At 32.2% G+C, this 27,887-nt stretch overlaps 1 protein-coding gene across 2 annotated transcripts in view; it reads right to left on the bottom strand.

Moving 5' to 3' along the window:
• The window catches only part of LOC142330183 (carbonic anhydrase 13-like), a 52,270-nt gene that overhangs the window by 17,273 nt on the left and 7,110 nt on the right, over positions 1-27,887 (bottom strand). For both annotated transcript variants that reach the window (XM_075375298.1, XM_075375297.1), the window contains exons 2-4: positions 21,877-22,026; positions 13,798-13,847; positions 2,322-2,580 (exon numbers count right to left, since the gene is read on the bottom strand). In XM_075375298.1, coding sequence (XP_075231413.1) covers positions 2,322-2,580; positions 13,798-13,800 — 262 coding nt within the window. In that variant the 5' untranslated portion in view covers positions 13,801-13,847; positions 21,877-22,026. The remainder of the gene's footprint in view (positions 1-2,321; positions 2,581-13,797; positions 13,848-21,876; positions 22,027-27,887) is intronic.

The raw sequence follows: 27,887 nt of genomic DNA, 5'->3' as shown, positions 1-27,887 counted from the left end.
CTTTATTCTAATTTTAATCTTTCCTTTAAGTTTGTTCTACGTATTCCAAATTGTAGTTATTGTTTTTATAAATACACATTTTCGTCGCGTTTTATATTCGTTATCTCAGAGGACAAAGGTAAATTTTCTAAACATAGACGTGATTTTTTTAAATATTTTTACCTTGCTGATGTATGGAAAGCAATGTACGGGTTTTCCACGCTTTCTCTAATTCTTCTCTGAAGGAAAAGATTACTGTGCTCTGTTTTTTTTTTGTCGATTCTTTTTATGTTGCGTTGGTTTCTCTAATAAAACTATTGAACTAGTCTTTATTTTTAATTAAATCATTTCTATGAATTTTATTAAAAATTATTTTCATAAGACCACCGAACGACAGCCAGTTAGCTCTACAAATTGACACATTAAAAGTGGCCATTTTATGTCGCATTGAATGAAAAGAACAGTTAATAATAAATTTATCAGAGTACGTAATTTGTCTGTAAATATTAAATTTGATTTCATTATTTTTACTAATTACATTAAATTGAAAAAACATTATAACATCTGTTAATTTCTTAGGTATATAAGTGAATTTTGTTTTTGTTAATTCAGTTTATTTTTATTTTTTAATTTTCATTGCGGTTAATACAAACTACCGAGTTAAAATATTTCCATATTAACCACAATATGAATATACGAGGTGTATGAGAAAAGTAATGAGATTGGTAACACTGCAAGCGATCGAGCAACGATGTGTCAACCAGTCTGTGCTAGACCGGTTTGTTCATCCCTTTCACATGCTCAATACGAGTTTCAACTCCGTTCAGCCAGCTCATTATTTTTGACAGCGCCATCAGTGAAGTTGTGTTTTTGTTGTGCGTTACGAAAATGGAGCATCGGAATTTAGAGCGACGTTGTGTAATCAAGTTTTGTGTTAAACTTGGGGAATCCACGAGTGTGACCTTTGAAAAGTTGAAACAGGCCTATGGGGAACATTGCTTATCAAGAGCGCAAGTTTTCCGCTGGCACAAATCATTTTTGGAAGGCCGAGAACACGTTGCAGATCAACCTCGCTCAGGGAGACCTTCAACTTCAAAATCTGACGAAAACGTTGAGCGTGTGAGGGTTCTTGTGAGATCAGACCGTCGTTTAACAATAAGGATGATAAGTGAATAGATAAATTTCACCGTACATCAAATTTTGACAGACAATTTGGACATGTGAAAGTTTTGTGCGAAATTGGTGCCGAAAAACCTCACAATGGAACAGAAGGACAATCGAAGAAACGTGTGCGTTGATCTTCTTGAGAGGATTGACAACGACCAAGAATTCTTCAATCGTGTGATCACAGGTGATGAATCCTGGATATTTGAGTACGATCCTGAAACAAAGCGGCAAAGCGAAGAGTGGCACACTCAGTCATCTTCTCGATCGAAAAAATTTCGAATGAGCAAATCAAAGACCAAAACCATGCCGATTTGTTTTTTTGACAGTAGAGGTATCGTGCATAAAGAATTTGTTCCTCCAGGACAAACTGTCAACCGAGTGTTTTACAAAGGTGTTCTTGAAAGGCTCAGGAAAAGAGTGATTCGCGTGAGACCAGACATTGCAGACAAGCGGATGCTTCAGCATGACAATACCCCGTGTCACACAGCCATTTCCATCACGGAATTTTTGACCTCAAAACGCATTCCTACGGTTCCTCAACCTCCTATTCACCTGATTTGAATCCTTGTGACATTTTCCTTTTCCCGAAATTGAAACATGTCTTAAAAGGATTTCATTTTGTAACTCTGAAGAACATTCAAAAGACTACGACCGATCAGTTAAAAGCCTTACCAGTTAAAGCTTTCCAACGCTGCTACCAGGAGTGGGAACAACGACTCTGCCGGTGTATAGCTGCCCAAGGGAACTACTTTGAAGGGGATAATATTGTTGTTTGAAAAAAATAAAAAGTTTGGTAAGTAAAAAGTCAGTCTCATTACTTTACTCACACACCTCGTATATGGTTTTCTACTACCAGTCTTCCAGCTTCTGCCGGGTCTGATGTGTGTGTAGGAAAATGTAATTACTACTATCGGCGTGTCAGGTGTGACGTAGCCGCAGATGTAGTGCAATGTAAGTGTAAATGTACCAGAAAAACATGTAGTCTGGAACATACTAAGGTCGACCGCTTCTAAGACGTGTGGTTAATTGAATATGGATATATATGTATTTGCATATTTTAAATTTTAGTAAAAATTTCTGTCAAAGGGTTTTAATCTCTTTCTTTTTTGCCGATTTATTGCAATAACCGTTCAGCATAGTTCTAGTATCTAATCGTATAATAAGTAATGATGTACCTCCATGTCCGGAATTCGTCATGATATATGGTACTGTTGTACTATACTTTCTATCAAATATTAGAAAGTTTTTGACGCCAAAAATTTGTTGGGCCAAATTTCTCCGCACATTAATCGGAGATTGATGATGGTAAGACATGAGAGTAAAGTCCCAAGGCGGTTGTCGTTTTAAAAAGCTTTCAATCCTGGAATACCTCCTTTCAATGCTGAATACTGATATCGGTAAGATCGTTATCAACATTAAAACCACGAATTTGCCCTGAAAAAAGTATCAGTTGTTGATTTTTATTACTTGGTTACGATAGTCATTTTTTTTAAGTAAGATTCATTTTTTCATAAACAATTATTGTTATTCAAGATTTTTGTTTTGCACTGAAAATTGTATTAAACTATTTTTAATATACCATCCCAGAATTTTTGAGACAGGAAGATAATCTCTTCGTTGAAAGACTCTGCCGTCTGTTTCTTGAAGTAGTAGGTATCGGTTTAACGGATGTTTTCAACATAAAAGTCAGTTGGCACACGATTCAGATCGGCCGTAGAATATTCCACACTTCATTTAAAATTTTACTATAGCTCTTGTAAGGTTGTGATGTTTCATAATTCCGTTCTTCATTAAAAATATTTTTCTCGAGGCAGATAATTAGAAAAACGCCTTTTCTACCCCAAAAAATGGCGGTGATGAGCGGCCAGATCTCGCTTCATTACTCATGCTTTTCCGCAAATTAACCGTGTTCATCACATTTCATCCTACATTTCAATTTGCTGTCGATGAATTTAGCCGTATGAATCTTTTTCAATTAAAAAATTAATCGCCGATTTGGGATTTTCTCGACGGGATGTACGATCGACATTTTTTATGAAATTCTATTAAAAAAAATAAACGCTCAAAAATCTATCTGATAGTATCACAGAAAAGTCACTTTCCCGATTGGATCGGTAAACGATTCTTACTTCAAAAATGACTATCGTGTTTTAATTTTAATGAAGTTACCTACCACGAAGTGCATTCTGCTGTTTCATAAAAATTCAAAATTAAATTTATTCGAGTAGATTACGATTCAAAATTCCAATTTTTACAGAATTAGTTATTAAATTTATAGAAGAAATGATTTGAATGTATTTACATGTTGCAAGTAGCAACGTGTTACCTAAACCTTTATTATAGAAGAACTCGCTCTTTAAATACATGGATATTTGCTTTCAGAAGATTTTATGGAACTGTAATGCAGTTCTCTTTATCACAGTTTTTTTTTATCAGTAGCATTATTTTTATTAATGTCCGCTTTTAAGTACTTAGGAAATTCAATATGTAATCAAATAATTTAAAGAAACGGAAAAAATTTCTGTCAGTTTCTCTCAGCGATGCAATGAGACTGTATGACAATTTTTGTGGTACAAAATACTGGAAAAATTAATATTTTTACGCGAAAATGAAAAAAAAAGAAAAGAAAACGGTTCCCAATATCTTCTATAGTTTCCAGAAAACTGTTGTAGAGCCCAAAAATTAGGTATTGAAAGAAATATTTTTTTTATTTAAGATAAATTTTGTTAAATTACCAATAAATAAACAAAATCTATAGAGAATTGAATTCTGAGAAAACTCATATAAAGTTAATAAACAAATAAAAGATTTTAAAAATAAAGTTCTCTTTAAAATAAAAAAATGACAAAAAATATTATAATCATAAATCAAACAAAAATCTAAACTATTATATAAAAAGGAAGAGGGTTTTTTTATGTTCGAGTTGAACTACCAGATCAATCGAAACCAAATTTTTACCATCGTTTTTTGGCATAACTGAGAAGGTTCTTTATATGTATTTCATCTAGAAAAAACTTGAAAAAAAAAAATATATATATATATATATATATATATGTAGTAGTAGAAATTTGCCGGTTGAAACACAAACTTTAACGAGTTGAATTAACAAACTGTGAAGCGTAAGTTTCTATCACTGTGTGAGCTGGGTTGGTTTGAACTGAATGATTCGAATCAATCGAATGAATAATATTACAAAAATAATAGAATTAAATTTACGTTAAATAAAATAATATTAAACGAAGTTAAAAAATTTCTGTTCAACAATAATGTGCTTCTCGTGGGGACGCGTGCGAAGCTAGAATGGTGAGGACTGCGAGCACCTCGTGGGAGGTTAGACCGATCATCACCATCAACGTTAACAAACGGGGTGCTCCTGGGGACTGTTTCGGGAGGTGCAATAGGGTGCTCTTATAATATCTCTGCAAACAATCGTCTGATTTTCAAAATTCAAACGGGGTATTTCTTTGTAGGTTGAAGGCTAACTTTTGCGTTCATCAGGTATACTCTAGATGTAACAGATCACGGTTATTCGGAAATGTATATACGAGGTGCGAAAATAAAGTAATGAGACTGATTTTTCTTTGCAAGATGTGGCAACCCTGCAGCTTGCGTAGGCACACCATCTTTGACCTTGGTCTATAAGCTACTTCTAGTCCAAGCTGCACATTGATGCAACTGCTCAGTCGTGAGTTGTGCTGTAATAAGTGAACACGTGTTTGTGTCTCTCGACACAGAAATGAAACCGCAAAATATTGCGCAACGGTATGCCATTTCTTTTTGCGTTAAATCGGATGAAAACGCGACGACAACTTACGGTAAGCTTCAGAAGGCTTTTGGAGAGGAGGTTATGTCAAGAGCTCAAGTTTTTCGGTGGCATACAATTTTTAGTGAAGGCAGAATGAATGTTGGAGATGAAGACCGCAGTGGACGACCATCAACTTCACGGACAGATGTCAACTTGACCAGGGTGCGTGAAATCGTACGATCTGATCGAAGATTATCCGTGAAGATGATTGCAGAAGAACTCAACATCGATCGAGAAACGGTTCATCTAATATTAACTGAAGATCTTGGTATGAGAAAGATTTGTGCAAAAATGGTCCCCAAAAATCTCACACAACATCAGCGAGAAACACGGAAAAATGTGGCAGCCGATCTGTTAGAACAAACGGAAATCAATCCGGATTTGTTGAGCCGTGTTGTCACTGGTGATGAGGATTGGTTTTTTCAATACGATCCAGAGACAAAACGCCAAAGTTCGCGATGGTGCTCAAAGGGATCACCCAGACCAAAAAAAGCTCACATGTCAAAGTAAAAAGTGAAATGCATGCTTGTGTGCTTCTTCGATTCCAAGGGAATTGTTCGTAAAGAGTGGGTGCCTCCTGGACAAACAGTTAACCGATATTTCTACGAAGAAATTTTAGAAAGACTTCGTAAACGAGTTCTTCGTGTCCGTGCCAACATTGTTGATAATTGGATTCTGCATCACGATAATGCGCCATCCCATACTGCTCTGTCAGTACAGCAATTTTTAACCTCAAAACAAATTTCAGTACTACCACAGCCACCTTATTCACCAGATATCGCTCCGTGCGACTTTTTCTACTTCCAAGAGTCAAAATGGCGGTCAAGGGACACCATTTTCAAACAACACAGGATGTCCAAAAAGCTGTGACGAGGGACACAAACACGTGTTCACTTATTACAGCACAACTCACGACTGAGCAGTTGCATCAATGTGGACTAGGTGGACTAGAAGTAGCTTATTGACCAAGGTCAAAGATGGTGTGCCTACGCAAGCTGCAGGGTTGCCACATTTTGCAAAGAAAAATCAGTCTCATTACTTTATTGTCGCACCTCGTATGTACATATAAAGTTTGTCTGTTTGTTTGTTATCGCATCACGCGAGAACCAACCGACCGATTACTTTCAAATTTGCAAGATACATTTGTATTACCTCAAGGAAGGTTTTAAGCCATCGACCGAGGCCCTAGCTCCCTTGAAGGTTAAGATATTAAATATATTCATTATTTATTCGCCCCCAAGAAGGATGAAGTTGTAAATTAATGATATTTATTACGCAGAATAGATTAATCCTTTTACTTCATTATATTTTTGCACCTTGGCAAAGGAATAAGTTACGAATTTTTCGTCGTCAAAGGTACCATTCTATCTTTTGTAATTTAGTTTTTTTTCAGGTTTATATTAAGCCAGAATACTGTAATTATTATTTATCAGTATTATTCTCACAACCATGAGGATAACGTACAGTGCGGAGGTCCAGCGGGAGAAGCCCCCTGAGTAGATGGGAATGGCGACCGAAGCAAGCTCTGCGGGTAAATTGGTTTGGCGAGCTCTGCGGCTATGGGGGTGTGAGAGTAGTAAGCCCTTGGCCTTTGAAGGCCCCGAGGAGCCCCTGAGTTGACTCCGGGATTCGCCTGGGCTGACCTGGGCCCCGAAGGTCCAGGTTCTGGCTAGACGTGCCGGCACGTACTTTTATATAATTAAATTTTATGTATTTTATGCTTACACAAATTAACAACAGTCCGTACTTATTAACGTCAAAAATTGCCTTTTCGATATTTTAATGAAAAATAAGAAGGTAATACTTTTTTTTACAGTTTTTGTATTTAAAATGCGCTATTCGCACTTCGGAAAATCAAAAAGTATTCCTTAACAGATTCCAAACCCCTAAAATCTTTGCTACGATATTATATTGTATTCATATCCTGTTAAAAACTATAAAAATATCAAATCGAAGGAAAAACGTGATTTAGTACGATAAACGTAGTCCGAAGCTGCCTGCAGATTTGGCGAGCAACAAAGTACGAGTATAATGAACAATTCGCAAAGAAAATTTTTACCCTTTCTGCTTTCAGAAGGTTTAAAATTACTACCGGAGAATTTTCGTTGCGTTTAAATTTCTGTTGGCTTTAAGATAACCGTCATAAAAGTAATGTTTTATTTGTTGACAAGGTAATTTTTCCAAGAAATGTAACTTAATTTAATTGTGCGTGAACGATATGCCCAAGTTTATATTTCACTGTAAACAGTGACAGGGGACATTTTGAATAATTTCTTTATTTTCAACAATTAATTTGTTTCTACAGTTTTGTTAAACAATATCATAAAAATATTATTTAATTTGGTTTAAAATTAAAAAATTTGTCTCCCACTTTTTTTTTAATAAACAAATATGAATTTCTTAGTTTTTTGTTTTTTTAGTTGTGATTTTTTTTCAATTTTGCAGCGGAAAACAAAGAAAAATCAATCATTTTTTCTTATAATTTATATCCAAAGAACTTTTTTGTCATCTCATTTTACTGTTGTAACTAAAATTGGGGCAAAATACTAGCCATAACTTGAAAACTAAACGTTTCCTTACCTATGTTTGCGTAAATGTTTTCTTTATTTTTACCAGTAGAAAATAACATCAATTTTTTTTTATATTTCTTCACAAAATACCATATGTTTGTGGTCTGTGTTTTGTTTACTGTGTTATCTTTATCAATAACAATATGGTTATAAATTTCAAATTGTTCTAATGCGTTGAATTCAAGCTGTGATTTCTGTAACTTCAGATTTGTAACTTTCATACTTTATACGGAAGATCACCTCCGTGTAGGAAAATTATTCATGCGTAGAATGACAAGTTTAAAGCAATAGTGAGTATTTATCACAAGAAAGGATGTGGTAGGCCTAGTACTTCCAATGAAGATGTTGAGTCGAGTGGATATGGTAGGCTTAATATGAAGCCCTAGCAAATTCACTCAATATCCAAATTTTAGATGATTATTTCTGAGTCAGTCTTCACAAATTTTTACGTTTGAGATTGTTCCCTTCTAATCAGCAAATTTTACAAGAGATTAAAAAGAAGTAATAATGCAATTTGGTACAAAGTTTGCTGTCGACATGCTAGATAGAGTTGAAAATTATAATCCTTTTTTGCAGAATGTTTTTGTTTTTCAAATTAGGCAGTCTTTCATGTTGATGACAAGATCAACAAACAAAATAACATATGTGAGGGTCAGAAAACTCTGCCATCTCCAGAGGACATGTAAGAAACAGCCTCAAAAACAATGTTTGGTGCGGTTTATTTCACGTCCACATATTTGGATTTTTTTTCATTTAAGAATCAATTTCTATTGCCAATAATTGCCTCGATATGATTGAGAACTACCTCCATGGTTATAAATTTCCAAGAAGATGATGCTGCACCTCATCGTGGGCCATCTTTGTTCACAAGCACTTATTACAAGTTTCCTGGTCACGATGGGCTCAGCCATTGGCCACTAAGATCCCAGGACACCACACATTGTGATATATTGTGTCTATTGCGGGTTGATTAAAGATCATAATTACAAAACTAGAATATTCGATCTTGTTGAACTGAAGATAAGAATTGAAACCTCAATTTTCTTTATTGTTTCTGGCAATTAGTAGATTATTGTTGGGCATACTGTTACGAAAGGCTCTCGTGCTGTATGTATGTGACTTTAAGATGAAACTTTCATACTTTCTCTTTAAAATCCCATTATATTTAGATGTAAAAAATATAATGGGATTTTAAAAAATATAATGTAAAAAATATAAGATGTATAAAATACCTATTCTATAAAATTTTTACTTATAAAAATTTTATAGAATAGGTATTTGGCAACCCCACCATTCAGCGTCTTCATTAATTAATCAACCAGCCAAGTGACTTCCAGATAAGGAGTTTACTCTACTAAGTCTCACGTAAAGGCAGCTGAAGGGGTAGTTATCAGAGCACTTTATTGACTTTTGGGTAAGAAATCACCCCTAATGCTAGACCATGTAGTTTGTCTACATTAATACTTTGAGATTATTTTGTATATATGCTCTTAGAATTTTGAATCGGATAACATTCTGTACATTAGTTAGTTTTTCTAATATCTTTGTAAATTTCAAATTTAATGAAAATATTAAAGAAGAAGTATCTAATTAGTAAAAAATTTAAAACCATTAGATAAAGAAGAGAACATTTTCTCTTTTGGAAGTGTATTACACATAAAACAGAAAATGCTTTATTGTACATTCATCCAGATAATGAAAAATTAAAATTTTAATGCTTGAGAAATGAAATTCGTGGTAGATATTTTAACCAAAATAATATACATTGTATATAATATATTTGTTACTCTTAACTAAACCAGTAATACAACCTGTGATAATAAGTTATGAAAATTAATTTTACAGTAAAGAATAGAGTATTGCTTTATAAGTTAACATTTTAATTATTTTATTTTTTTAAATGTAAAATATTAATTTAGTATCTACTTTTTTTCTAAATTTCAAATCAACTGAACTGGAAGAATTAAATAAACAAAATTTCATCAGGTTTTTTGCTGTTACAATCAACCTTGGCATTATACATGCCTATAATCTTGTTTATTTCCAGTCACTTTCTCTTTTAATATTTCCCAACCCTTTACTATATTTTTGTTCGTAATCTTTATTCTTCTTTGTACTCTCTTTAGTCTTTCTCCTGGGTGTTCACAAACACAAATTTTTATCAATTTATCTTTCCTTAAAATATGAAATAATCTGATCTTTTGATTTCTTTATATATATATATATATATATAATTCAGGACGAAATGATTCCGGAACCGATTTAAACTTTCTCCATACATAAAATCTAAATTAAAAAAAATCGGTTTGCGCCTCCACGTTGGTTCGTCTGGAAACGTGGAGATTTCTACTGGTGAACTAAATCGGAATCACCTCTCTGGATCACATCCAGAGTTGTAACTCGGGAATTTATTCCCACCCAAGGCTGACTTGCCTTTGAAAGTCAAATATGGAAGGTCTTTTAAGAAAAAATCCACCGTCTGGTAAATACCAGAGAAGGCTGCACTCGGATCCGGTGGGCAGCTGCTTAAAAGATAACAATGAATCGGAGCGTTTGGAAACACCCAAAAACAACACAACTTCAAAATTGAGGATAAGACACAAGCAAATAAACTACATTGCCACTCACAACATTAATTCTCTAACTCAACCCGGCAAACTAAAAACTCTAACAGACATAATGGACAAACAAAATATCCTAATCGCAGGACTTCAAGAAATGAGAAACACCGATCGAGAGCCGTTTGAATCTCAGGGTTACAGAATTTACAAAGGAATCCCCGGGAAACGTGTGATGAAGAATTGCCCACAGTTCGGAACAGGATTTGCAATCAATCTTAAAATAATTGACTCAGTCGTAGAATTTAAGTCTTACTCCCCCAGGATTTCAACCTTAACCCTAAAATCAGCCAATAAATTCTACACCATAATAAATGTCCATGCTCCCACCAATGACAAAAACAATCTTAAAAAAGATAGAGAAGAGATGGACAAATTCTGGGAACTTCTTGACCAAACTGCAAACAACATAAATAAGACCCACATGAAGATTTTAATAGGGGACTTTAATGCCCAACTTGGTAAAGAACGAAGATATCGTGATATTATCGGAAAATGGCCTGCCCAAAAGAAAACTAACAAGAACGGCCAAAGACTTGTCGAATTTTGCAGAAACCATAATATGATCTCAAAATCCACCTATTTTATGAGAAAACCAAACAAATTGAAGACTTGGAAACACCCAGATTGGAAAAAAGGAGAATGGCAACTGGATCATGTTTGCATGGACCGGAATTATCACAAGGAGATTTATAATGTAAAAGTCTTGAGAGGAACAGATACTGGATCGGACCATTACTTAATTAAAGTTAAAATAAAATTCAACCCGCATAAAAAGTAAAAATCCCAACCTAAAAACAAAAGAGCTTATGATCCACATAAATTAATAAACAATGCCATCTTTGAAGAAACAACAAAAAAAATCAAATTAACTAATAATTTAAAAGAACTGACATCCCAACTGAAAGAAATAGCTGAAGAACTAGCCCCTATAAACCCAAGAAAAAAACACCAATGGTGGAATGAAGAATGTGACAAAGCAGTCAAAGACCGACACCGGGCTTGGATCAACCACCAAACCCAGAAAACTGAAGAATCTAACCATGAATTCACCAAACAAAGGAAAATAACTCAGAAAATTATAAGAGGAACCAAACGACAAGCCCAAAAAAAACTTGATTCAGCAAATAGAAGAAAGTTCCAAGAAAACTAATTTCCGAGACTATTATAAAATTTTTGGTCAGGCTCTTCAAAGATATGAACCACCCACCCTTATGCTGAGAGGAAAAAAAGGAAATATGGCCCACACCAATAAAGAAAATGCTGAAATTTTGGCAGAAACCTTCAATAGACTCCTCAACTGTGACGACCCCCCAGAGCTTTTTGAGATTGACACTGAAACTCCAGTTAAAACTTCACCAGTAAATATCAACCCGCCAACAATTCAAGAAGTTCTCGCAGCCTTAAATGAAATAAAAAACTACAAAGCAAGCGGAGAAGACCAGTTTTTCGCAGAACTCTGGAAACACTCATCAGTTTATTCAGTCAAAACTTCCCTACATGTATGCCTCGTGAAAATATGGAACGAAGAAAAACTTCCAGAACACTGGACCACAGCCCTCATCCATCCATTACATAAAAAAGGGGATAAAACTAATCCTGAAAACTACAGAGGCATATCTCTCCTGGATTGCACATACAAAATCCTGTCGAGAATCATATACAACCGATGCAAAGACCAACTTGAACTGGAACTTGGGGAATACCAAGGGGGATTTAGGCCATGGAGAGGTTGCCCGGAGCAAATAATATCCTTAAAACTTATGATGGACTTATATAAAAGACGGAAAAAACAACTAATAATCACCTTCGTCGACTTTAAAAGGGCCTATGATTGTATACACCGACCATCCATGCTGAATATTCTGAGAAACCTGGGCCTTCACCCTAAACTCGTAAACATGATAAAATTAACTTTAACCAATACCCAGTCCAGAGTGAAATTCAGAGGTGAACTCTCTCAACCCTTCTACATAAAAACTTAAGGCAAGGAGACGGCCTCTCACCACTCCTTTTTAACTGCGCCCTTGAATTTGTCATGAGAAAATGGTATGAAATAAATCCCAAAAATATAAAAATGGGTACTAAGAAAAACTCCATCACACTAAATTGCCTAGGATTTGCAGATGACCTTGCTCTTTTAGCAAATAATATTCAAGAAGCCAAAACACAAATCATGAGCCTTCAAAACCTAGCACAAAAGATAGGGCTTCATATCTCTTTCGAAAAAACTGAACTAATGGCCATAGATCCTCTGGTAATAGAGCACATTACGGTAAACAATCAGAAAATTAAAATAGTAAAACAATTTAAATATCTAGGGGAAATAATAACTTATAATTTAAATGAAAAAGTGACATGGCAAAACAGGACAAATAAAATGATTAAATCCCAAAAATTAACTTGGTCAACATATAACAAAAAATGCCTTTCTGCTAAAACAAAACTTAAACATTATAAAACTGTAGTACAGCCAGAAGTCACCTACGGAAGCGAGACCCTTTTCAAAATCACTCAGAAAAACCGAATTGAAAAAATTCTGAAAATAGAGAGGAGAATTGTCAGAACGTGTATCAATAAAAAACACCAAAAAGAAGGCCAATGGTGGATTGTGCCAAATGAGGTGGTGTATCGAGAAATAGAGCCTGTTACTGATACTATGCGGAAAAAAAGAATCTCTTTCTTCGGTCATCTCATAAGGACACCGCAAACAAGAATGTCAAGAAATATCATTGAAAAGCTCTGGTTCCAAAAGCTAGAAGTAGGATGGATCAAAGAAATTAGAGAAGATATGAAAGAATTGGGAATTTCCCTGACTGACCTACAGAATAAAACTGGAAAAATTACAAAGCTAAAAGATAAAAGCATTAGATTTAAACAAAAGACAGACAAATGACAAAATACAACGAAGAGGGTGTTTACGGATGAAGAAAAGAAAGCAAGATCTGAACGGATGAAGAAATACTGGGCAGCTCGAAAGAGTAAAATTACACGCTTTTCTCAGAAAAGATCCAACTAAAATTGACTTAAGTGGTCCCATGTTGGCCGTAAAAGCATAATAATAATAATAATATATAATTCAATTATCATCTTATTTTTTTCTATTAACAATGCTATATTTTTTTTAAAAGAAGCTTCCGACTTAATGTAGCTTTTTCTAATATACAATTTATACTATTACTCAACAAACTTTTTTTAACCTCTTGTTTATCATTCACACCTACTATTTTTCTCACACCTCCCATCATTGCTGTTATTCCATTAATATCACAACTGATTTCAACTACTCTGTACACAGTTTAGATGTTTCTTATCTTTGAGTTTGTACTTTTTTCTTTTCTTATTTAAATATTATGCTACATGATGATTTATTGATGATTTTTTTAATGATAATTATTATCATATGATTAGAAAACCTGATGCATTTTTTCATGCATTGTCTTTGTCTAAAACCAATTTCTAGCGCTGTTACTTTAGATTTCAATATTCCAGTATGAACAAATCTTGCTGAATAATGTTTATGTTAAATAAATTTAATTAATAAATGTATTTTTTCCTTCACAATTTCAGAAATATTACGTGAAGTAATTCTTTACTTTACATTATGTGAAATATAACTTTATTTCATTTATCAAGTGAAGTATTATAAAGTCTTTACCATTTTTCAAAAATCCTTGACAAATTGTACAGAGTGTTGTTCCTTGGCACCTGCAAATTAAGAATTATTTTACTTACTAAATCTACATATGCTCATTATTTTAAAAACTGAAAATATATAAAAGTGCATTGTATTATTTTGTTCTTGCAATATGAAATTTTATATTTGTTACTTAACTTTGATCTGTATGCATCAATAATAATATTGCCAGAAATTGTAAAGCAATTGATCTCTTTCAATACTACAAACTTTATTGAAGAATGTGAGGAGATATGGTGTAATACTTTAATAAACCGGTGATTATTAATGTTTAGCCTGGTGTCCACCCTTGGTTAATGAAGTGGCAAACTAACTGTCATGAATAATAAATTGATTAATATTATTGATAATACAGTTTAAGATAGAAGCTGTGCCAATAAAAAAGACACAACTGGTGGGCTGTTGGTGGACCTGCCTTGTCTTGACGTACAGCTGGTGGGCGGGAAGGCCTGTTGGCGTTAAAGGACACTCCCCTGGGCTGAGTTATACTTAGCTGTGGATCGAGCTCAGGGGAGGGGGAAAAGTTACAGTTTAAGATAACAAGCAATTTATCATTTTTCAGCCTTCTGATTTGTTTCTTCAAGCACATGATCCATTTATGATTAAAAGTGTTACAGATGATGAGAAGATTTTATATGTAAGCATAGGAACAAGAATTAGTCAATGGAATGGGGCTAATAAGACAAAGAAAATAATGACAAACTTTTTCTGTCAAGAAAAATATGGCTACTGTCTTTTAAGATAGAAAAGGAATCTTGTCTGTTAAACTGATAAATTTTAAAAACGGTATTTCAAAACAAACAGAAAAGGAGTCTTGTTGGTTGATCAATAAGTTTTAAAAACAGCACGCCAAAACAAATATTTCATCATGTTGAACTCCAGTCTGTTTTCTTACATGTCAATGCTATTTGCATACTGCTAAATGTATTTGAACTATGACATGAGAGGTCAAGCGGGAAGCTTTTGATCCCCATCCTTAAAGCCTGAATTTGGTACTCGGTGATTGTAATCTCTACATGAAGATGAAGGATGGTTTGCAGTCAACTGATTTAATTTCAACCCAGTGTGAAGGAGTGATACAAATTTTATGATTAAAGAGTAGCAAAAGAATTTTACCATTGTGATATTTAAAAGCTTGTGAGATGCTACACATGCCTCAATTTGGATGGAAACTACATAGAAAGTTTTAAATTATGGTTAACAAAAATATTTTTTGTGGTTAACTGTATTGCTATTTTTTGTTATAATAAGTTATATTATGGATAGCCCTGATATTTTAGTTTTATTATAAATTTTTTAAATAATAAAGATATTGGTTTATGTACAGTAAAGCTTTATTAATGAGAACTGACTGTAAACAGCAATAATACAGATTTACTTTTGGCAGTTGTTGTAAGACCACATTTTTGCTTTAGACAGTTGCTAGAGAAATGAAGAGTTAAAAAAAATTTTTATTTTTTTTTATATGTTGGAAAAATCATCCAAGGAAGATGTAAATGTCACAATAAAAATAGTTTGTATTGATAGTGCCATAAGTACAATTATTAAAAAAATGTAGAAATGTGTAACAGTAGTGTTTCTTAAGTTACAGGTGAATACACATTGTCACAAATATTCAGATTATCAAAAGGTTAATCTGGAATCCTAGTTGCCCCACTATTTAAGGTTAATGTAGAAATGATTAGATAATTTGTGGTCTGTCAAGAGTAAACAGATTCATATAGAAATATCAGATGAATATACAGTACTTTACTCACAGACAACCTGCTAAAAATTCTACAGAATGGAGAAGATACAAATTTGACAGTAAGAAACTTTATGATGAGTGTCAGAAGTGGAATTGTAAAATGAATTTTGATAAGACTAAATAACTGACTGATGAGTCTGTGATGAATTATTTGTAGAAAGGAAAAAACTGAAAAAGTAGAAAGTTTCTGTTACTGAATCCAATTTTAGCCAGAAATGTATATTCAAAAAAAAAAATGGATAAGAATTATTTTGATATGAATAATAAACCACACGGTTATGTGCTGTGAACTAGGAATATCATTAAGAGGCAAATATATTAAGAAGCATCATGCTGCATGGGCCAGAAATTTGGATTATGAACAAGAGAGAACATGATAAGTAAATTGACGTAGAAATGAAATTTTGAGAACTGCTGTGAAATCTAGAGTAGAGAGTATAAAAAACATAGTAGTAAGATGACTTATAGATGAACATGAAGAAACTGTTATAGAAACTCTAGAATCTGATCGGTTGAAATTGTTTCATCGTGTAGAGAGGGTATACAATACAAGCCAGGGGATTATGAAATGCCAGGTAGATAATAGACAAAAAAGGATATAGCTAATGGCATCATTTTTTAACAATGTACAAGTAAAAAGTAATATAGAAAATACATGTTTCAGCCTGAAGATGTTAATTATACTTATTACTAACAGGCATTTAAGGAAGCCCACTGGGCTGGTCTAGTAGTTAACTTGTCATTGCAAATCAGCTGATTTCAAATTCGAGAGTTCTAAGGTTCAAATCCTAGTAAAGGCTGTTATTTTTATAAGGATTTGAATACTATATCATGGATATCGGTGTTCTTTGGTGGTTGGGTTTCAATTAACCATACTTCTCATGAGAGGTCGACCTGAGCTGCACAAGATTACACATTCATACATTTATAATTCACATTCATACATATACACACACACACATATATTATGGGCGTCATATATATATGTATTAATCCTCTGAAGTAATACCTTATGGTAGTTCCAGAGACTAAGCAGAAAAAAAAGAGAGGGCATTTAAGGACCATCATAAAGTCATACGAAGGCGATAATAGGTTGTGTAATTACAGTGATGGAAATGTCTGCCAAGGCATTTGCATCATGGCATTCTGACAGAAGCCAAACTGATGACTGTGTTGTGTTATCATGTGACCTGTGTTATTTGTGACCTGTATTGTCACAAGGCGAGTGTCTTCCCCTACAGAGTCAAGACATTTAAGATGTAATGTGCTATAGATTTGACTGAACACTGAACAATTAACGGATATCCATTGTTATATGGAATCTCCTTTTTTTGTTTACATTTTTTTTTACTATCTGTACATGTATGTTGGTTGGAGAAAATCTCAGCATTGAGAAAATGTTTAAGTAATAAGAATGAAATAATTTTTTTTCAGCATGTGGAAAACACTAAGCCTTACCAGGATTTGAACACATAGCCTTCAGCCCAAAAAACAAAATGCTACCTACATATATACGAGGTGCTACCCAAACCGTCGGGGAATTTTACCATAAAAATAAAATAGCTTACCATAACTTATAATTTCCACTGTCTCCTTCAAAGTAATCCCCTTGGGCATTGATACAGTGATCCCAGCGTTTTTCCCATGATTCCATGCATCCCTGGAAGTCTGCAGGTGTAAGTGTTCGATCGAAGCATGCTCTGAGTTTCTTCCTGAATCTCCTCAATTGCGTTAAAACGACGGCATTTCAATTGAAATTTTATTTTCGGAAAGAGAAAAAAGTCGCATGGGGCAAGGTCAGGCGAATAGAGTGGCTGAGGAATCACTACCGTGTTGGAAGCCAAGAAATTCCGAACAGCTAGCGATGTGTGAGCGGGCGCGTTGTCATGGTACAGAACCCAGCTGTTGTTACCGCACAGATCTGAACGTTTGCGCCTAATGCTTTCACGTAACCGCTTCAAAACTTCACAATAGAAAATCCGATTGACAGTTTGACCAAGACATACAAATTTCTTATGGATAATGCCGTTGATGTCGAAAAAACAATCATCATGGACTTCACGTTGCTGCGAACTTGGCGTCCTTTTTTTGGCCGCGGTGAACTTGGCGATTTCCACTGCGACCACTGCTGCTTAGTTTCAGGGTCATACCCGTACACCCATGTCTCATCACATTATGATGTTGGAGATGAAGTTAGGGTTATCTCTTGCAGAATTTTTCAATTCAGTACAGACGGCTACGCGATTTTGTTTCTGGTCGCTGTTCAACGGTCTCGGTACGAATTTTGCAACAATGTGTCTTATGTTCAAATTGTCCGACAAGATGCGTTGCACGGACCCAAATGACATTTGTACGATTGCACAAACGTCATGGATTGTTTGTCTACAATCTGCAGCAATAGCCTCTCGCGATGTTTTCCGGTGTTGCGCTTGTTGATGGTCTTCCTGAATGATCATCGTCATCGACTGTCATTCATCCATCTCTGAATCGTTTGTACCACAAAAAAGTTTTACTTTTACTCAATAACATTGTCACCAAATGCTTCCTCAAGCATGCGATGGGTTTCTGCACCAGTTTTTTTAAACATGAAGCAAAATTTGATGCAGGTTCTTTGCTCTTTAAAATCTGCCACTTAGAACTTCGCCGAAACAGTAAAACACAACGTTACACAACCGCACGAAAGTCAACAATGCCAAATAATTCAGAATTGACTTCATCCAATTTCAATGAATTACAAATGAGATCCTCTTCTCATTTATTTTTAAAATTATTCATTCATTGAATCAATTTAGTTTGAGTTCCCACACTATCTTATAACTTCTAAGAATTGACTGTACAAGTTATTTGTACACTAATTTCAAACACAAGTCTCAAAACTGTATTCTTTGAAGACCAAACACTGCAAGTTAGAACTGCTAACCAGACATTGAGGCTTTTTATTAAAGCCCCATCAATATTGATATTTTCTAACACGATGTAAGTAATTGCCACAGTACCCCTAGGTTTCTTTTTCTGAGTCAATGTATCTTTTTCTTCAAAATTTTGGATCCATTATTTATATAAACAATGTATGAAGCAAACGCACATCGTGACATAAAATAGTAAAATGTTCAATGGATAATCTCAATATAAAAATGGTTTTTACAAAATATTTTAATCTAAAAGTATATTGTGCACCACTTCACTGATAATTCTATTATTCTCCATCCAAAATCAGGAATATACATATCAAATGTTTGATGTATACATAAAAGACAACTTTATATGAGGTGGGGTTGAATATTACAATAATAATAGGAGTCCCGGTCTTATAAATTTGGCATCTTAGCTACTAGTTTAACTTTTTGTAGAAAACTCGGGTGCCCAGACAGTATCACAGGCATGTGCCTGTGGTACAATTCTTTATGGGATCTCTGCCTTGCTAGGGGAAGTGGCTGCCTTGCTAGCTGAAGATACCAGCATGAACTAAGGTGATCTATCCAATCCCCCAGGGATTGGAACTTGTCCAAGGAAGAAGGAATGAATAATTTAGCAAGGGAGAGAAGAGGAAGGGGAATCAATCTACCAAGGGATTGCCTGTTGTTGGGATTGATTGAAGTTTTCAGTAATTAGATCATACAAATTTTAATAGACAAAAAATATTTGATAACCTTTGATAGATTTTTTAGAAAAATTAATAAACATTTTTTACCACTGAAAGTAGTAATCATGACTTTCATTTGGAATAATTAAAATTACAGGTTTAAGTTCAATTATAAAATCACCATCTAATAATACTAATTTATTGATCGACATGTTCCTAAAACTGCAGTGGAATACATAAGATTTAAAATTTAAAACTATCACTAAAGAAAGACCTTAAAGACTTTAGAATAGTAGTAAAGATTAATTTACAGCCGAATGAAAGTGAGGTGGAAGTCACCTCACTTTTTATGTCGTTTTTAAAGTGCGGCCTGTTAATGAAAATTATCCCCACTTTTTAAAATAAATTTTAAGATAACTTTGAAAAAATAAAATGATAATAAACACTTAATTCTGCGTACTTTTCATCAGTGGTAGCTCGCATATAGGCACTGCGGAATTGCAGCACTCCCTATTTCCACTTTATATTATTGATAACATTTAATGAGTCCTTTTTTTCCAGTAGCATGGTGTTTGGTTGTTGTGTGCATGTGCACATAGAAAGCTGTACACGAGGCTACGAGAGAGCACTGTCACTGATCTGGAGTGCTGAGTGCTGACCCTGGCATGCTGGTGAAAGGTAGTTTTTTTTTACTCTACGCGTGTGTATGAAATGTTACTTGTTCGTTCCCTTTTGTAGTTTAGTCAGTAGAAGGAATGTGAAAGTGGTTTAGTTGTTTTTTCAGTAATAATCAGAAGGTGGCGGAAAGCAAGGGCTCTTTGATTGCTAAATCTGTCCAGAATCATGCTGGAAGGGCTAAAGAGAAGGTAATTAGTAAAAACTAATTATGTATTTGTTTCTGTGTAAATAGAAATTCACTTAAGCACCATTGGACTATAGTGTTTTTAAGCAAACCTTTTATTATTACCATTATTTATTATTTATTATTATTATTATCTATTGTTACTAAAAAATATTATCTGTATTGATATTTTATTATTTATTCGGTTAAACCAAATACATGGTTTACACGGTTTTTAAGCACATTGTGCTTAAAAATCATGTACCATATTCTTGAATTTGATAAAGTGTAGAATTAGATTATAATTCTGCTTCCAGCTATTTTATTTGATTTATTTTTTTTTTTTTTTTGGTTCTTATTTAACAGAAAACTGTAATCATGACTTTGAAAAGTGCATAAAAAAATTTTCTGGAGCAGCACCCCCACTAATTTTAGCTGATTTTTATGATGTTCCTTCTTTTATTAAATAGATAACATCAGCTTTAGCGGTCAGCTAAGGCTGATTTTTCTGAACTGAATACTTTATATTGATTTATATTTAGAGATTTTAACATTTTCTAGTTTTCTTATTAGTTTATTGGTTGGTAACATTATCAACAGGTCTGCACATCATTTTGTTAAACTTCTTTTTGCCATGTAAAAGCTATACCAATTTATACTTTTTAAGGCAACTGTAGACAGACCATAATAACTTTGCTAGAAGATTTAAGTAAATTTTTTGTTGAATATTTTTTTAACTTAAAAAATAAGAAAAAACATTTTTTTAAATTTATATACTCGTATGATCATATATTATAGTAGTTTTAATGCATTATACATCTACTTAAAGACATATCAGAAATATTCGTTAAAAAATTTAATTTTTTGGATGAACCAAACTACCATTATCAAAAATATTGCAAATATAAATGGGTAAAATAATATATTCATTGATAAATTAATTAAAAAGTATTTAAATAATAAAAACACATCAGAAAAAACATTAGTAATCAAGTATTTAAACATAATTCACATAATAAATATATTTCTTTTAAATATAAAAACCGCAATACTACAAATATCACTAATATGTTTTGTAAAACTGGATATAAAGTTTCATATATACCAGGTAATCCACTAAAAAATAATAAACTGGTCTCACTCCAAATTTTTTTGTTGAGGAAACATGGTGTAGTTTCAAATAAATTTAAACCTAATGTGTAAGAAATATACTGCTTAGTGAAATAAACTAGCGATTTTCCAATTACTTTGAAGGAACAGATCATTAACATCAAATAATAACATTAGTAATTAGTTCATCTGGGATCAAAAACTGTACAACCTATCTGCAATGACTGATAGATTTGAATTTAAGAATAGAACTTTAATTTAAAACTTGATAAGTTTTATCTTAAAAATTTCATATCTACTGTTAATGATTATAGACACTAATTATAATCCAAGAAATTAAGATCCAATTTTTTTTTTTCATTGAAGTAATTGAAATCTTATGAACATATATAAATGCAATTAGTAATTCAATGAGCATCATATTAGATCTAATAAGCCTGTGTCACCATAATTATTTTTTAATTAGTCTAAAGTCTTTTAATGTTTAGCTTTGCTACATGACTGTAATAATTAATTGAAATTAAAACAGTAACTATAAAAATCAATTTATTATTTTTCAATCTATCTGTTAACTGTTTTCGTTTCTCAGGCACAGTTACAAAAGAAATTTGATTACAGTTCTCTCCATTTAATGATAAATGTTGAAAAAATTTCTTTGCCTGAGTATTATATAGAAAAGTAATAGTTGTAATTAATTAATATTAATAATATATTAAAATAAATATATTCATATACATAATAAATATAAAAATAACTTACCTCGTTAGTTGTCGTAGTTAAAAGAATTCATCAAGCCTCTTGTTTTATATACTTAATGATGAGGGGCACATCTGTATTTTGTCAACTAGTAAACAAGTGCTGGTAATTAAAATTTATTGCCGTCAATCGATCAATCAAATGCATACAATCCTGTGGCACATTAAAATAACAGAATCATATTTCTACACATTATAATATCAGTACATATTTACAAAAATATGTTTATGCATAAACATACATGTTTAGGAATATATAAATAATTTGTTTCTCTTACTTATTATAAAAAAGAAAAAAATAACATGATCTCTCTACCGTATCAAAGAATATAATCGATTAGTTTCATTAAACCAGTCTATTAATTTATATTCAAACGTTTCAATATATATGTTAATAAATTTACTTTTATATTATAATAATGTTTGAGTAAGTGGTTGTAGGGGGAGCACACACAGTCATATCTTCCATTTACAAACTTAAAATTACAATAAGTTTGTTGTTTAAGTTTAAGGATAGTTTTTTCCAAATAGGTGATAATTAAGGGTTTGAAATAGATTGTAATGATAGGATTTGAACTAAAAATATTTCTTTGGTTCCATCCAAAAAAAATAAATACATCACTTTAATGTATTTTAGGGTCCAAATTTTTTTTAAGTAGCATTCTTTGTTGGTTATTCATTAAATTTCATTAAAAATAAAATAAAAACATAGTTATTGAAGAATGGGTAAGAACATTTGTTTATTTTTCAAAATCTTGGTTTGTAACAATATTTCTGTTTTTAGTTTTTCCGCAATAAGATTAGTTTATGTTTTTATTTTTTATATTTTTTTATATAAAGAAAATTTTAAACCTTCTAGTACACAATTTATTTTAGACTGTTTTATCAAAATTGGTTGGCAATGTTAAATTATTTTAAAATATGTTTGCATTTGAAACTACAAACCAAATCAAATTTGATGTATATATAAGTTTTTAATAAATTATATCAGAAAATGTTCAGTCGCTCATGTGCCTGACTTTATCAACCACTGCACTGAACATTTTCTGGTGTCAGTTGTTGCATAAGTTGACACTGAGCAGAATGAGTAACTGATGATGGCTGCAAGAGTAATTGAAAAATTTCTGATATAAGTTATATTTGGTTTAACGTGTCATTTAAAAAGCTTATAGTTTTAAATAGTTATAAAAACTTAATGCGACTCTATGCTAGCTTTCATTTAAAACAATTTTTTTTCAGAGAATGCCATCGAAAGCGATTAGTGTTATTAGTCTAATGTTTTCATGATGTTTGGATTAAATTTTTAATTATCATTTTTCTTTGCTATATAACTAAAGAATCTCATCGTCATAGGCTGCACAGTTTACACCATAAAACTACTCAGAATTCTCATTTATATCTGACATTATGTTAATCCAGTTTCTTTCTAGAAATGTTTAAAGAAAATTAACATATTTATAGCAAATAACTGCTGAAATGTACACACTGTCAGGTCAACATCTTCAGATTTCTTGTTAGCAATTTTTTGTCAACATTTTTATACAGGTGTAAAAATGATTGTATCCATTCAGTAGGTACAAATTCAAAAAATCTATTATTCTCCTGATTTCTTTTACTACAAAAATCCATACGAATAGTTTTGATCTTTGAAATAGAAATTGATGGTTTGAATTACTTGCAATGAATGAATCATTGTGTGTGATTCATCAACTGAAGAAGAACAAACTATATGATAGTCTGCAAAGAGTGTAATACTCTTAGGTGTTTCTCAGACATAAAAAAAATTTACTTACACCAATCGTTTCATCAGTCAGGAACAGCTACAACAATATGTACTGACAGACCAAAAGTCTGTTACTATTGAAATCAACAGTGTTCAAATTAATCATTTAATTATTGCTAGCAGAGTTAAATATGACAATCATCGGCATTTTTAAGTAGCTCAAATTTTTGAATGTCATTATGAAACAGCATTATGACGTTCTGTAATATTTGAGCTACTTATATTATCTGCTGAGTTTTAAGTACACGACGCGTAAACCAATCAGAATCATAATTCTTGTTTTGTAGATTAATTATTGTAACATTGAATGATTCTCATTCATTACATTTATGAATGTAAACAAAACACTGGAGATAGCATAACTCTTACAAATGTTACAGAATGTTTTATAATACTATTATTGAATGTTGTCGTATCAAAGCTTGTGATCTGCAATTCAAACAATTATTTCTGTTATCTTCCACTCTTTCTGTTATATTTTCAGTCTTATTCTTGATATTTCTGTTATTTTGTAAATAAATTGTTTCTAATTTCAATGTTCCATTTAACAGTGTGGGTTACAGTTTTATATATATTATATACGTGTATGTCGTAAACTTCAATTTTGTAAATAGTAATGTTTAACTAAAGTAATACATGTTATTTGTAGTGGGTAATACATGATTACCAGTTATTAGTGAAATGTCAGTATTCAACACCAAACTTTATACAATGATTTTATCTTATTTCAGAATCCTACCTAAGCAAAAAGATCATTTTTAAATGCGTTTTTGCCAGAAATATGTATTTTGTATTTCTTTAAAAAAATATTAAAAAAGGAGAAAGGAGGTATATGCAAAGATAAGAAGACAAATGTTTTTCACTATATTTTTCTTTGAGAATATTATAATACTCTGCGAAGTTCATTTTTTAAGATGGTTTATATTAAAGTTGGTAAAAACAAGACACTTATAAATATATAACAATTTCCAGAATGGAAACAGTTTATTGCATCATACTGAAGTTTCACTTACGCATTCATTACATTATTAAAAATTATACATATGCCAGTATGTGCAAAATTCTTACTACGTATTAAAAATTCCTTTGTTCTACTATGTCATATGTCAAAATGAAATAATTTATTACTCTTGACAAATCTGTTTATTTTTCTAACTAAAATACCATGTAGTATTATGCCTATTTTTTTTAACCATATCAAAAAGAAATTTAGTCAGTTTTATTCTCTTGTTAATTAATTTTATCTTCAAAAACTGTTATTTATGTTAATAGATTTGTTCTCATTTTATGTGTATAATAATTTTTCATCTATACACTGTTACAAACAATAAATACTCTATATTAAAACCACTAAAAAACAGAATGAAAAATCGACATACTTATTATGTAGTGCTTCCAAATATTTTGTCATTTTCAGCAATAAATTACTTGAAATGAAACATACATCCATGTGTTTCTTCATCAGAAAGAATAGCACAGTAAATTATTAATTTTTTAAATTTTCATTATTACACATTAAAAAGAAATAAAAATTTTTCATTTTTGAACACTTTTATCTGAACACTTAGTACAGACCAGCATAGTTGAAAACTAGAAGATTGCCCAAATATATGCCTTTGATAGTAAGAAACCAATAAGATTGTAGTTATCTCCTACTCAACTCTAATTGGACTTCTCTAAATCAAATTTATCTCTCTGACCAGTTCAAATACAACCTGAACTGTTCAAGACGCTTTTATCCAGCACTATCTAAAAGTAGGTGCAATACTTTCTCTTTATTCATCCTACTAAAACAAATTAGAATAATGGTAAATTTCACAATAATTCCATTTCTGTGAATCCAATGTGATAGAAAACATTTCTTAAACTGTGGTGTGTGAACCACAAGTGGGCCTTGAGGTTTGTCTTTATGGTCCTTCAAAAAAAGACAGAAGAAAAAATAGAATTCAAATGAATTGAGTGTCATGCTGTAGCTGAAAATCTCATAGTTTGGAAATTATACAGTTCCCAATTGTCTTTTACATTTTTCTCCTATTTTATGAAATTTATTACCCTACTACTACAGCCACAAAAGAGGGATTTAAAAAGCACTATGACCATGGCCAGCCAGAGCCACCCGAATCCATAACAGTGAACAAAAATACTGAACCTTCTTTTTATGTACTTAATAGTTTTGCAGACATCCAGACTAAGTTAACTGCACATTGAAATGGTCACGTACATTGTACATCAGTAACAGAACATGTCAAATTACATCTGTATTTGTTGATAATTGGGCATGTTTTTCCATTCATTTTTTTTAATTTCTGTTTTTCCAGATGATAATTCTATTCTTTATAGCCAATCACAAGTAACTTGTAATAAATTCCACGCATTGTTTATTTGTCGCTTGTCTGTTAGCAGTTGTCTTGTAGTTGTCTACGTTTAATAGTGCTGTTACACAAATTGGAAAAATGGCTTCGATCCAGATGTTTGAAAAGAAAGAACACTTCATTTGGGCATTTCAGAAGCTGTGTGTGAAGATATTAATATCAGTGATCTTAGTATCATTAAGAAATATCTAGTGGTAGCTGTTAAAAGAGAGAAATATGACAAGAGTTATTTGGAAGTTGGATTTACATGGTGTGGAAATGAGAGTGAACCAAAACCTCAATACGTTGTTTGTTCAAAGTGCTTTCAAATGAGTGGCTTGAAACCTACAAAATTGAAACTGCACTTACAGATGAAAAACCTGTAAATGCACCCAAATCAATGACATGATTAATAACATAGAATCTCAACTTATCAATAGAATAAAAGGAAGTTTATTTAATCACTTGAGATAGAAGAGACTACAGTCATTTCAAATGATGTGCAGTTTATTTGTTTTGCTAAAGAGTTGCTAAGAGTTTGGCAATATCATTCATGAAGATATGTTATTTTCAAAGACTTTGCTAACTTGTACAACTGGAGAACAACTTTTTTAATTCTTAATGAATACATACAAGAGCATGAAATTGATTGGAAAAGATGTGTAGGTTTTTGTTCGGATGGGGCTCATGCTCTTACTGGTAGGCATAGCGGCATTTTAGCTAAAGTCAGATGAGGCTCCTTACGTTACCTAGACTCATTGTTACATTCACTGGGAAGCTTTAGCAGCCAAAGGTATGCCATCTAAATTCAGAACCATGTTAGAAGTCAGCATTAAAATAATCAATTTCATTAATGCCAGATTTCTGAATAGCAAAATATTTTCATTATTTTGTGATGACATTAACACAGCTTCTTCTTCACTCTAAAATTCACTAGATTTCATGGGGAAAGGGACTCACAAGGCTCTTTGAATTAAGAAAAGAAGTCCTGTTATTTGTAAACAAAATTAATGAAGACTTTACATCATTTCTTCCTGATTACATGTGGCTAAGTGCATTGGCATATCTTTCAGATGTATTTTCAAAACTAAGCAAATTAAATTTCTCGCTATAAGGTGTATAAGGGGATTGAGAGGCAACTTGGTTTATGGGTCAGTTGCGTAAAACAGAGAAATTTTTCACCATTTCCAACCATAAAGTCTTTCTTAGTTGAAAATGATCACATTATTGAAGAAGAATTACACAATGACATATATTCACAACTGAAAACAATGAGGTCACAATTTGAAACTTATTTTACAAGTAATTATGATAAATTTCCATGGGTTCGTGGCCCTTTCCATTGCAACATTGAAAATAACAAACTTTCAGTAAATGAAAGAGAACAGTTAATTGAACTCTAGAAAGACACTTGACTTAAAATGAAATTTCACGTAAAAATTTAATTTTTGGATTCATCACCAGTAAAAAGAGAATATAATGAACTGTACATTGTTGCTTTAAAGATTATAATAAAGCTTGCTTCTCAGTATCTGTGTGAGGAAGTGTTTTTTTTCTCTAACTCAAATAAAAGCAAAGCATCAAAATCAACATGATTTATATGACAATCTCCGACTTAAGCTTACCAACATATATCCAACTATAGAACAACTGTATAAGAATCGCCAGGCTCGTCCATCTCAATAATATGAGTGCCAACATTTATTAATTATATTGTTAACAAATTAAAGATTATCCAAACTCTAATAACCTTTAATTATTAAAAATGAGGATGAATTTTCTTCATTTAACTTAATTACTTCACACTAATTTGAAATTAATTCAATTAAATGAATTTTAATTAATTCTTGTTTAAAATATTTGTATATTGATATTAAAATA

This window comes from Lycorma delicatula, chromosome 9 (assembly GCF_047948215.1).
Source record: "Lycorma delicatula isolate Av1 chromosome 9, ASM4794821v1, whole genome shotgun sequence".
In the NCBI taxonomy this organism is placed as follows: domain Eukaryota; kingdom Metazoa; phylum Arthropoda; class Insecta; order Hemiptera; family Fulgoridae; genus Lycorma; species Lycorma delicatula.
This window is presented reverse-complemented; position numbering and strand designations above follow the sequence as displayed.